Source organism: Dicentrarchus labrax, unplaced genomic scaffold (assembly GCF_905237075.1).
Source record: "Dicentrarchus labrax unplaced genomic scaffold, dlabrax2021, whole genome shotgun sequence".
In the NCBI taxonomy this organism is placed as follows: Eukaryota; Metazoa; Chordata; class Actinopteri; family Moronidae; genus Dicentrarchus; species Dicentrarchus labrax.
This window is the reverse complement of record NW_026136717.1, coordinates 9,518,681-9,531,180: the sequence shown is the minus strand read 5'-3', so window position 1 is coordinate 9,531,180 and position 12,500 is coordinate 9,518,681. Positions and strand designations below refer to the sequence as shown.

At 38.9% G+C, this 12,500-nt stretch overlaps 1 protein-coding gene across 6 annotated transcripts in view; it reads right to left on the bottom strand.

The window, feature by feature from the left end:
• The window catches only part of kcnip4a (potassium voltage-gated channel interacting protein 4a), a 137,669-nt gene that overhangs the window by 44,223 nt on the left and 80,946 nt on the right, over positions 1-12,500 (bottom strand). The window contains exon 1 of one of the 6 annotated variants that reach the window (XM_051428819.1): positions 10,458-10,889. The exons of the other annotated variants lie outside the window; for them this stretch is intronic. Within the exon in view, the coding sequence (XP_051284779.1) occupies positions 10,458-10,515 (58 nt within the window). The 5' untranslated portion in view covers positions 10,516-10,889. Of the gene's footprint in view, positions 1-10,457; positions 10,890-12,500 lie in introns of those variants that run through there. 6 annotated transcript variants of the gene reach the window in all.

Sequence of the window (12,500 nt, the reverse complement as noted above, 5' to 3'; positions counted from 1 at the left end):
GGGCAGTGGCAAGGATAAAGACAAGTGGGCGTAAGGAGGGAATGGAAAAGAGGCAAGGAGGTAAGAGGAAAGATGGGGAAAGATGAACTTGATCATTGTGACAAAGAAAAAAAGAACATGGACAGAATACTAAAAAAGAAGGAGAGATAGTGGTGATCCACCAGTTGCTGTGGTATATCGAGTACTGTCTGGATTTGCAAATATGCAAGGTCAAACACACTAAAGTCACTATTTTTTCCGCAGAAAATTGTTATTCACCAGCAGTAAATCTACCTGCAGTCACATTAATTTGTATTAGCCGACAAAATATTTGATACTTATTATATACATTTTTGGTCCAGATAGTAATATCTCAACTATTTTACAGATTGCCATGACATTGTGTATAGAAATTCATGATTTCCAGAAGATGAATCATACTGTCTTCACTAATCCCCTGGCTCTTCCTCTAGTGCCACCATAAGGATTTGTGGTTCTGAGTGCAATATCTTTTCACTGTTTCGTCTAGCAGCATCATCAGATCAAATTTTTAAATCGTCCAATATTTTGATTTATGACCAGATACCTGAAACTAATAACATTGCCATCGGCTGTACTCTGTTTAGTGCTAATTGCATGACAATATATGATAAACTATGATGGTAAGAATGGTAAACATTACCTGCTAAACATCAGCATGTTAGCATGGTCACTATCAGCATATAAGCATGCTGACGTTAGCATTTAGCTCATAGTCTCACCAAAGCCACTAGCAAGGCTAATTTAGTTAAATAGACAAAACTTTTCCAAATGAATCTGTATTTCCTGAATAATTCATTCAATAATTTTGTGTGCATACTGCTTTTTGTCCACTGTGTTCTTACACCAATCAGCCATAACATTATGACCACTGGTGAAGTGAATAACACTGATTATTTGGTTATCATAGCACCTTTCAGTGGGGGGGATATATTAGACAACATTTTGTTTTCATAGTTGATGTGTTAGAAGCAGGAAAATTGGACTGCGTGAGGATTTGAGCGACTTTGACAAATTGTGATGGCAAGACGACTGGGTCAGAGCATCTCCAAACCTGCAGCTCTTGTGGGGTGTTCCCAGTCTGCAGTGGTCAGTACCTATCAAAAGTGGTCCAAGGAAGGAAAAGAGGTGAACCGGTGACAGGGTCATGGGTGGTCAAGGCTCACTGATGGACGTGGGGAGCGAAGGCTGGCCCAAGTGGTACGATCCAACATGACGAGCTACTGTAGCTCAAACTGCTGAAACAGTTAATGCGGGTTCTGATAGAAAGGAGTCAGAACACACAGTGCATCACAGTCTGTTGTGTATGGTGTGTATATTTTATGAACTGGCTATCTGTGGTTATCCTCTCTGTTTCCTTGTCTTAGACATTAAGCTTTACTTTTGATTAGGGCAAAGGGGCCACTTGTCCTTGGAATAAAATTATAAAGGGGCATACAAGAACATACCTGTGTAAGAGGTCACATGAATGAATGATATGTTTAAGCAAAGTAAATTATAGATGATTTTCATTTTAGCCGTGATTGATTCCATGTTTCATAAAATAAAATTGCTATTTTATTTCAAACAATATACTAGAGTTGATTTGAGAATTGTCCACAATTCACCGTATAGATCTACAGTATAGTAATATATATATATATATATATATATATATATAGATATATATATATATATATATATAATAATATTATAGTAAATAAAAGAAAACGTTCACGTTAAGACATACAGTCTTTGCAAAATACTTAATACTTAACAGTTAAAAGAGGTGAAAGACTGACAACCTGTGAAGATATAACAACCCCCATCTCTGTGGTCCCAAGAGAACCAACAGTGACAGGTTGAATAAGGCAGGAAAAACTGCTTATCACAAACACTGAGTTCTGTCTGAATAATAGCAGCAAATCATTGCACAATTGCTGTTGAAATTTCACTGACAGAAAGAACACCTTGTAGTTGCCAATGATTATATCATTTCCAATATTTCCCACCTTTCCAATATTCACTTTGTTAAGGAACTAATAACGGGTATTACTGAGTAGAGACTCAAAGAAGCTAGGGGGTGGACTAATCAGTGTAAAATGTCAGCCAGAGATATAACCTGTGTGTGACCTAGCCATCACCCGGACTTAAAATAAAGCACAAAACCTTAAGGGAGAGATGACAAGGGAGAGGTCAGAGAGAAAGACAACACGGCAGAGAAGAAAGGACTCAGAGGTTGCGAGAGGAAATGTGCTTGCGGTCAGCATCAGGTGCCTGCTGGAGACCAAGGAAGAGAATCCATCTGGTGTCTTCTGATGCTCTCAGTAGATAGCACTATCTGTTTGTATCTCCAGTATTAAACATGATAAGGTATATTAACATGTAAACATATGAAATGATCATATCAGTCTTCAGTCCACCTTTCAAATAAAACAAAAATCCCTGCGCTCTTTCCTCCACTGTATCCCATCCTATACATACAAAGCAGACAGTTTCATGATTAACAGTGTGACCTGGATGTGTCTTTGAAATGGGCCATATAGACTTATGACATGAAGCTGCCAAAAAGCAGATGAAAGAAGCTTGCTGCTTCCATCAAATGTTCAAAAAGAGCCAAAACACATAAAAAGCTATATATATTTTTTTCATATCCATCACAGCCGTAATACAAAAACACAGAAAGTTGATCCTTCCAAGACACTTTTTAAATGCTTATCTAGAAAAAGTGACAATTTAGTTCATAATTAAAGACTGCCCCACAGATAAGGTCCCTTGCACAGCCTCTCAGGGAGGGAACTGATCCCACATTCGTCTTCACAGCAAAAAAGGAATTGTTAGGACAGTGATTCACCATGGAAACAACCTCTGTGCTGCGCATGTTATTGGGCAGCTCATTTAGCCCACTATCAGTTGATTTTCTTTATTTGTGGCAGCTGAGCATGAGCCAAATATAGCCCTGAGCCCCAAGAGAGAGTGAGTCAGTGTGTGTATGCGGTCTTTGGACATGACAGGACAGACAACTGTGTAGGAAGCTCTTAGAGAACAGGGGTTGTAAAGGTGAAAAGCAGGTGTGATAGAAATCTTGCAAGCAAAACATGTAGCTAGACAGAGGGGGGGAAAGAACTTCAAGCTGTGCATTCAATTGAAATGATGTGAGGTTTTACTTTTTGCTTTTTTCTGCGTTTCTATTCAACATTAATATCAGAACACGATCTAATCTCAAAGAAACTTTCTCCACTTTACCGGCATCTGCTCTCCAATCACCTCACAAGTTTGCATAGGGTGTAATCAAGGCCCTTGGCTAATGGTGATGAAAATAATCACGGTTCATGCATGTCATCAGCACACAGTAGGCTGTATCAATCAGTGTGTGATTGGTGATGAAGGTAATTGCCAGTGCGGAGCATTGTGGTGTGGTGGTTAAAAGCTGGGAGCTTGCACTTTACTGTAGGTGGAAGAGAAAGTCTGAAGCACCTGCAAACTGACAAACTGGGTTACAAGAGTATCACATGACCAGTGTATGAAAATAAGTGGGTGAGTCACTGATAGCCATTGGGAATTGTCATAATTATGGTAATTATCTGATAATACACAGATGATGTAACTGAGTTTATTACACATTAATATTTGAATTGGATGCCAATTTGCTTATGCTGATTGTCCCTAGATTACTTTGTCTCTGTAAATACTCACTAAAGCAACAATTTGTATCAATCCACAGCTGAAAATAGTCCCTAAAATATGCAGTATTTCCTTCTGTTTGACTGTTATTTGCTTAGAACTACAAGGCCCAGCTGTTTTAAATTCTTATTAAGCATTCTGTAAAAATAATACTATATGTGACCCATTTATAATGACCTACATCTTAGGTAGGAACAAATGGGGGCCGAGAGCCATAAACAGACAATTAGTTATGTATAGTATTGAGTGACAGGCTAACACATAGTTGGTTTTGGTCTTTTCATGGGATTTGTTAACATAATAACAATATAGAGTATTGCCAGCATTGCCCTTCAATATATTCAATTTACTGATGGACAATGCTCGTCTATGGAAATTGCCAATGCCAACATCTCCTGTATCTACAGGATCTGAACTATCAGCATGAAGCATACAATCAACACATTATTTTTTGCTTGTGTACAATTATTGTATTAACAATAAGAGAGTAGCCCTTCATCTTCTCCCTATATTTAGTCTTGTTCAAATAAAAATGATAACAAATGTGATTGGTGGGCCTGTAGTTAAAACCTCCTCTTAACGTAAATGAAAGAGCACCACACAAGGAAGAATGTCTTTCCTTATGTTTAGTTAAATTAAGTTACAATTGAATTCTACTCTCCAGACAAAGCATAGTGCGGCAACATGGCGTTAAAACAAATGAATGTCTTCCATTTGTTTGGAGAAATTACGGAAGAAGGCCCCAGTGGCCTGTAACCTTCAAATAATATGGTCAATTGCAAATTAATGTGATTTGGGTCCGGTTAAATTCCTAGTAATGGATTGTGGTACAATGAGTTTGCAGTCAATTTTGTTGTGCAAGACATTTTCTTAGAAAGACAACATAACCTAATATAAAGAACTCAAATGCAATCAAATCAAACAAGCTTTTTGTTTTAATAGAAAACAATATCAAAGGGCATTCAGGATTCTGCTCTGCAATACAGGTCTGAAATGAAGAGTGAAATCTTGCTAAAGAAGTATTTCAGATAATCTGAAAGAAACTCCTTGGTTAAACCGCATGTATCTGCTGACATTCTGACATCAGGTTTTGATACATGACTTGACAGGACCCACATTTATAATCCTGCTTCTGACAGTAAATTATCATAATTCCATGTGTACACTTTACACATTGCCATCATTTCAGTGTTGTATATCACTTCAACCAACACCCTGTTCTATAGGCAATTGTAAAAAGCAACTGTGCAAAATAGTCCATTAATATGTCCTTCTCACTGCATGGAGCTTCTTTATTTGATTTTGCTGCCATCAAGTGGAAACAGTAAGAAGAGCAGATTAAATAATGTAAGTTTTCATTATTAGTGCATTAATACTGGTTATATGTTGTGTAATATTATACAATTTACTTAAAGATTCACTTGACATTGACTTGATATTTTGGGTAATATTATTATATATATATATATAATAATATATAATACTTTCACTAACAGTAATTCATTAAATTTTCTTTGTCTCCATTAGTAGATGTATGTATTGTTTTTCTTATGTTCATCTATGTTCATAGGTTATGAAGAAAAACAATTACTATGTGATCTGCCTCCTCTAACCCTTTTTGAACTGCTTTCATTGAAAAAAAAAATCACCGTATATATTTGTCTCATTTTAGTATGTATACTGAATAATAGTACTGTTTTAATCAATTACTGACTGAATTGTCTCAGGTGTTTGAGGTTTTGGTTTCCCTTTTGATTGGTTGATACAGCATGAGCACGAAGGAGGCGTTAAAGTGAACCAGGACTGCAGCCTGAGGTGACACTATGTATCTGTGGCAGCTCTGCCACCTCACTGTCTGTACATGGCTAAGCCCACTTCTCTGCACTTGCGTAGCTTCTCTGAGCAGGATGCTGCTCATTAATCCAGTGAGGTGAGCCCTCTTAATACTGGTCACCGTGCCTTGTGGGACTGGAGTGATTAATTTCACAGAACAAACTGCTGCACTGAATGCCGTGCCACAACGGGAAACCCAAAACAAGCTTGCAGCCCAATTTAAATGCTAATTTGGAGAACTGGAAAACCAATACAGTGTAATGACACGGTGACTTTGAAATGGGCTGAGATTACATGTTACTGATAACAGAAAAAAAGAAACCCAGAGGGAACTGGGAGCTGCGTAGGTGACCCTCCTCATTTCCTCATGTAAGGAGAGCCTTTTGCACATTTGCATATCAGAGAATATGGATAGCTGAAGCCTTTATACACCATGTAGCTTCATAAAACCAATGACATCTTCCAACGGTTGGAAAAAGAAATCCATTTAATTTGAGATCATTTTTCAGTGGGAGTCTACAGATTTACACATCTGGCTTTTTAAAATGCAAGGTAAGCCTTATATCAGGAACAAGTAGGTTTTCACATGCAAGGATTTTGCCTTTATGTATTGGTTCATAACAGTAAACATAGTGTGAGAAAATATAAAGAAAGCACATACTTAAAGTAAAGAGGCATTAGTAGCAAATAAAAAATTGACAATAACATGAAAAAATATTGTAAAAACAATATGACCAATATGAGTTTTGTGCAGTAATGTGAAAAATGTGGGACAAAGAGCTCCTATGCTAAACATCACGCACATTATATTAATAACCACTGGGCATTAACCACACTCCATCAGAGGACTGCAATACTGTGATACGGATAAATAGACTTGTACCTGAGGTGAGATGAGAGTGCTAAAGTTCTACATGTTCTCTCAAATCTCTGTCACACAGTGACGTTCACTCAGCACTTTGGAACAAGATGAGTAGTTGTGTGAAAAATGCTGCATGTGACAGATGGGTTGGAAACATGTGATGTGATCAATTCAAAGTGTTTTGGGTATGTGGTTCATTTTTAAAGCAATGTATTTGCCTCTGATGAAGAGCTTTTCTATGAATACAGTTCATACAGTAAAAGTTCTTTTTTGAGATGAAAAAAAAGACAAAGATTAGTCAAAGATTTTGTCTGAAAGATGTTTTTACGGTTTCCATATGTTGCTAGAGACTTTAAAGACTTTTCTTTGCAGCCATTATACTCAGCTAGGGGATGTAAAGCTCAGAGATTACTTATTTAAGGATTTTCAATGGAAACAGAAAATGTCCTGTTTTTCATGTGATCAGATTTGGCTATGAGCGATCATGGTGATTGGTGGCATGGCTACCCTTAAAAAATGACAGCTGCTCTCCCTGTGGTCGGCCGAAGTCTCTGCTCAGTTCTGTAAACACCAGAAGGCCTGGAAGGAGACGGGGCCAGCAACAAGATCCATACTGGACATCTCCGTCACCCCATGTGTTAATGTCACGAGGAATAAGCTCAAGAAAAGATAGCACAGCCTAGATCACAACTTAGTTTACAGTATTTATTAGTTCAGCTTAGTGACTATACAAAACTGTGCTTTTATTCTGGAAATTTGTTCATGAAACTATTTCATACTTTGTTGAACAATTTCAATGCAGTTTTGTACTCTTTTCAGTGGCTGAAAGGAATCAAAAACAGCATAAAAATGAATTTACCAGTTGGTAACCTGAGTCATAGTTGATGTTTTGCTATTTCCATTTGAGCAGCTTTACTTCTGAGTGTACCTATCTCACTCCTACACAAATTCTACTCATAACAGCTCCTGACAACACAATCAGGCAAGACATTTAAAATAATAATGACAGAAAGCCCAACAAGGCCAAACACATCAGCGAGTACCACCATAATGACACCGGCACGTCTCATATCCTTGGGACATTTAGAACACATGTGGGAACACTCAAAGCCGGGCCGGGTGGATTTGAAAAGAAGTTGGAGGGCAAAGTTCGTATGGGTGCTTATTGGACCATCATCTCTTGTCATGTATTTGAGTGCAGCTATGAAAATTAATGGAAGGCATTAGAGTGGGTAGTGGAGTAGCACTTATGTCTCTCAGACAGTGCATGTTTTATTATTTTGTCCTCATCTAAAGAGCTCCATATAGTGTAAAGCAGTATGCATGATTTGATTAAATATTTGGAAGAACTTTCAATATAAAAACTGTTCTGAGCTAGATTTGCACAATAAACTCATTTAATCTGACCTTCTTCATAGATGGTTTAGTCGTCAAATGTGAGAAATGTCCATCACAGTTTCCAGGAGCCCAAAGTGACATCTGCAAGTTGCTTTTATTGTCTGACCAACCGTCCCAATATTCAGCTTACAATGATTAATGCTAACTAATTTATTAACTAATCAGTTAATTTACTAATTGAGCATTCACTACTACTGTAAGCACGGCAGGCCTTTCAAGCTTTGGACTGGCTTAACATGCTGTAACAGTGTGCATGGGGTGGTAGAAAGAGTAACTCAAAGAGAACACTGCGTCTAAAGAGTATGTAGGATAGAGTATTTGTTTTTATCCTTTTCAAAAGGAAAAACACAACAGCAAAAGTGTAAGAAATTATTAAAACAGTGTGTTCATCTGCTGTAAAAAAAAAAAGATGCAAACGTGAACATGTCCAGTTACAGTAACTTCACCTAGAATTTCTTACGAGGCAAAGGAGCATTTCATAAATATATTTTATGGAGCTACAAGGTATGTAAAAGAAAGCCCTGTTCACAATAGCACATTCACTGTGTAGTATTTCTCTATACTGTATATATATATATATATACACACATATACACACAGCTCCTTCCCCCTAGACAGGGGTGTAACACGGATGCTCTATCAGGGTGTAGGCTAATGTCAGTAGCTATGTCAGGCTCTTTATTGATTATGATATTGGGAATATTTACCATCAACTTTATATAAAGATGGATGACAAGACAGCTCCTCAAAAGTGAAGCCAAAACATCTCGATTGCAGCTATGGCTGACTGCAGTATAGGTCCCAAACCCCCATGTCAAATAAATGTTTTCCCCAGAGATGGATTCTGTCATTTAGGTAGGTCTTATTTCACTGATACTGTGTTCAAGTTTTCATGTTTCTGCTAAGTCTGGTCATTACTTATTTGATGCTGAGACCAGCTCGCAATTCAGTCTGCCACATGTATGGGCAGGACTCATAGACTGTATAAATATAAATGTATAGTCTCTGTGACTTTACCCATAGGTTTCTGAAGAGCTGTTGTGAAGGTCAGTATGGTCGGCTCTGGCTGGCAAAATTGGGCAAAGGCAACTGAAGTTAAATAAAGTGTGGTTGCTGAAACTAGCTGTTTGTGATTGCACCGATCGGTCATTAAAAGTAGCCAATAATTTAAAAAGGTGTGTTATGTAAAAATCATCCCCCATACAGTTGTCATGAATGGAGAATTTAGCTACCAAAACAGTATTTTGTACGAGGCTGTAAAAATGGTAATTCCTGCTGTAAAGTTTGACGTTTCAATATGGGGGCTTATGGAGATTGACTTGCTTTTGGAGCCAGCCTCTAGTGGCCATTCGAGTCATTAAAAGTCAGAATTTTCAACAAACTCATGGAGCCAATATTAGCTTACTCGCTACCTAGTTACAGCTAATAAAATCTGCAAGCAGCAGTTGTCATTTCAGACGCTCAAATCAAATGGCGCCAGCTAGAAATAAGTAGGCTTTTGTCTTCCTTTGTCTGAAATCAATGACCCATTTCTATCAAAAACTAATATGAATTCCAATGGTAAATCACTATAAACTGAATATACTATATGCACTGTGTGAGAAAGGAAAGCTCGCCAGTAAGGGCAAACCCTGAAGGGGGCAGTACCTTGCGGACAGTCAATTTTGTGAGGACCAACCATCATTCTTAGATAAGCATCAACCACCACCTGCTGTGATGACCTACTTTTCTAGAACACAATCTATTGCAAAATTCCCTTTGTTTGCTTGATATTGGCTGAAAATAGTACATATTCGGTCCATCTCTACTTGCATTGCATGGCAGCATGGTTGGTACGTGTGTATTATCTCATTATCTACTGTAAGGCTGTGTGTATCTGGATTCTGTTCTCCTTTCTAGGTCTCTCTGAAATGTGCTTACACTGCACACAACTGCCCGCTCTGTGATCTATTGCTTGAGAGTTACAAAGAGTCCCTCATTCATTTTGCTTTCAAGCTCTCTCACAATTCCCCAGTGAAATATGACTTACTGTACTTTAAGTGTCATCCATTCTGTCTCTCTCCCACTACACCACTAAATATAACATCTAACAGTTATTTTCCGCTGGCCACCCACTAAATATTTCATTGTTCTTTAATAAAAGACTGGACTTCCTCGTCTTTTGTTAATGTGACAAGCTGTGACGGCGAGGCTGATCTGCACATTAGCGCGGGGAGACAGAGATGTAACATAAGCTTGTGAGACTGCGTTGGCAGAGAGTCGATGTGGCATGCTGGGTGTGTGTGCTGCCACTGTAAAAATCAATATTGGGAGAAGCAAATGGAAAAAGTCAAGCAAGTTTGTGGAGTTCTGACTGAAATGTTTACCAAAAGGTGGCAGATTTCAAGTCAATTACATGGACTGCTGATGTGGCAACGGGAATTCAGATGGGAATATAGAGGAAAAAAGCTGATTAATGAGGAACTTTCTGGACGCCTAAGTCCAAAACACACACACAGAGACTGATGCAGGGCGTTCTCAAACACAAGAAGAACTGATCTGTGCAATTCTTTTATCAATAATTCTACTGGCTGAAGTACAATATAAAGAATAATCACAAAGCTTTACCTTTCTTCTTAGTGAATTAGTTTAGCTGTTAACTAGTGACAAATGGACCAAATGAACCCTTCCCCATCAAGCCTACCTCTTGTCTTGCTTCTTTGTTTCGGCTGAAGAGAGAAGATGACCATTAAAGCCCCCATGATGCCCTCCAGACTTTCTCGCTTAGTGATCTGGAAGTCCTGCTAGATTTCACACACACTTTCACTCTAACACTAGGATGGCTTGAGAGCGAAAATTGAGAGGGAAAAAAACCACAAAGAGATGCTGGGGAGCCGTACATGAAAAACCAAGTCTTCGGTGCAAACTTCCTTTTATGCTCACCCCGGTTAGGTGGGCAGAACGGAGAGCAGTAGGAGTGGGAGTAAAACATGCGTGTCTCTGTTGAGTTTTGAATTTTGACGCGCATGCACCGCAGCCCCCTCCCTTCCCCTATTTTCCCGCTCTGAAGTGAGAGCCTGTTGGCTGATCTCTGCTCTGCAAAAGCGACTTTGTACCAGTTGAGCACCTAGATTAATTGAGCGCTCGGAGAAAGGGAGCCAGCAACATGCTGTGGAGAGTGGTACGGCCGCTCTTTTCAGCACATCTCTCCTCACACAGGGGAGGGTGAGATTGGAGCAAGGCGAGAGAACTCATGCTGTAGATAACCATGATTTCTTACTAGCTGCCTTTTAACTACATCTCCTGCTGGGGACAGGAGGAGAAAGCCACGCTGTGTCCACGACGTTGAGTAAGAGCTGAGAACTGAACCTGGCAGTGGCTGGTGTAAATATTTAAATTATGTACAAGCAAATCCCTGGTAAGTGTCTGTGTCTCTTTTACCTACTAATGCTGACGAGCCATTTTACAAACAGATTAATGAGAGAAGAGGGATATTCTTGTGGTAAAATAAACCTGATTTGTAATGGGAACTTGTCTTTAAAACACCAGAAGATGACTGACAGGATATTACTATTATTTGACAACAGGCTTTCTGTGAATGTCCAAAAAGACATTTCAGTTTGACAGCTTTTATATTATAAATCAGAAGAATATAATAATTATTGTTAGTCACATATGTAGCCAATAGAAAAAAAACAAATTCATAGAAAAAGTTTGACCCCTACCCCCACCAAAAAGATCCAGCAAAACTTTAAGAAAAATAAAATTGATATTAATTCTGTATTCGTAACCGCAGAGTTAATCTTCCATGTGAAAGTTATTTCCCATAGCATCATACGACATATAAAAAAAAGTGATTGCCTCTTCAGAGTTGATCCTCCAGTTGCTTATTCGGCAGTCTCAGACCGACTTTGGGAAAGATCCTCTGGATTATGGAGAAGGTCTGGAGGAAAGAATCATGATGTTAAGGCCCACATATTTTCCCTTTCCACCCTTTGCTCAGAGCGGGTGAAAAATACCGCAGAGATGCTTGCCTGATGTGACACATCAAAAGAGGAAAATAGAATGAAAAATACTTCCGCTCCCTGTGCCACCCACGCGCAATTCATTTCATGAACTGTGTGACGGCAGTCCAATTCAGAAACGGAACCGCCAACCACTGCAATCAAGTACCAATTTGCTCCCACTCCATTAACCTGCTTCCTGTCGGTCGCGTGTACTTTGTCAATCTGAGGCCTCCCATAGATGTCAGACAGAAGGTAAGGTACATACTGTGGGGCAGGCTCTGTAAACTGTACATACATAAACACACACACACACACACACACACACACACACACACACACACACACACACACACACACAGTCACACACACAGTCACACCAAAGGAGTGACCGAGGCCATTCTGAAGGTCAAGGAGCTTTGAATCACCAATGTGCACCCTATTTCTTTTGTAATTGGGTTCTCCTAAAGGAGTCTGACCAGCAACCAATCCAATTACTTCAGAATGACACCACCATTACAATACAAACAACCAACTTGAAATAAAGCCCTTACTGAGGCAAAATAAAATTATTGAATGACAGTTTTGCATCTGTTCCTTTGCCTGAACACAGCCTGAATCAGTTACCTGGGTTTTAATTCTTGGAACTCAGCAATCAGTTTTTGTTTACATATTTGCTATTTGTCCTGCTTTGGACATTAGTCTTCACACCAGCCGATAATTTCTCCTCTAACATTGAGGTC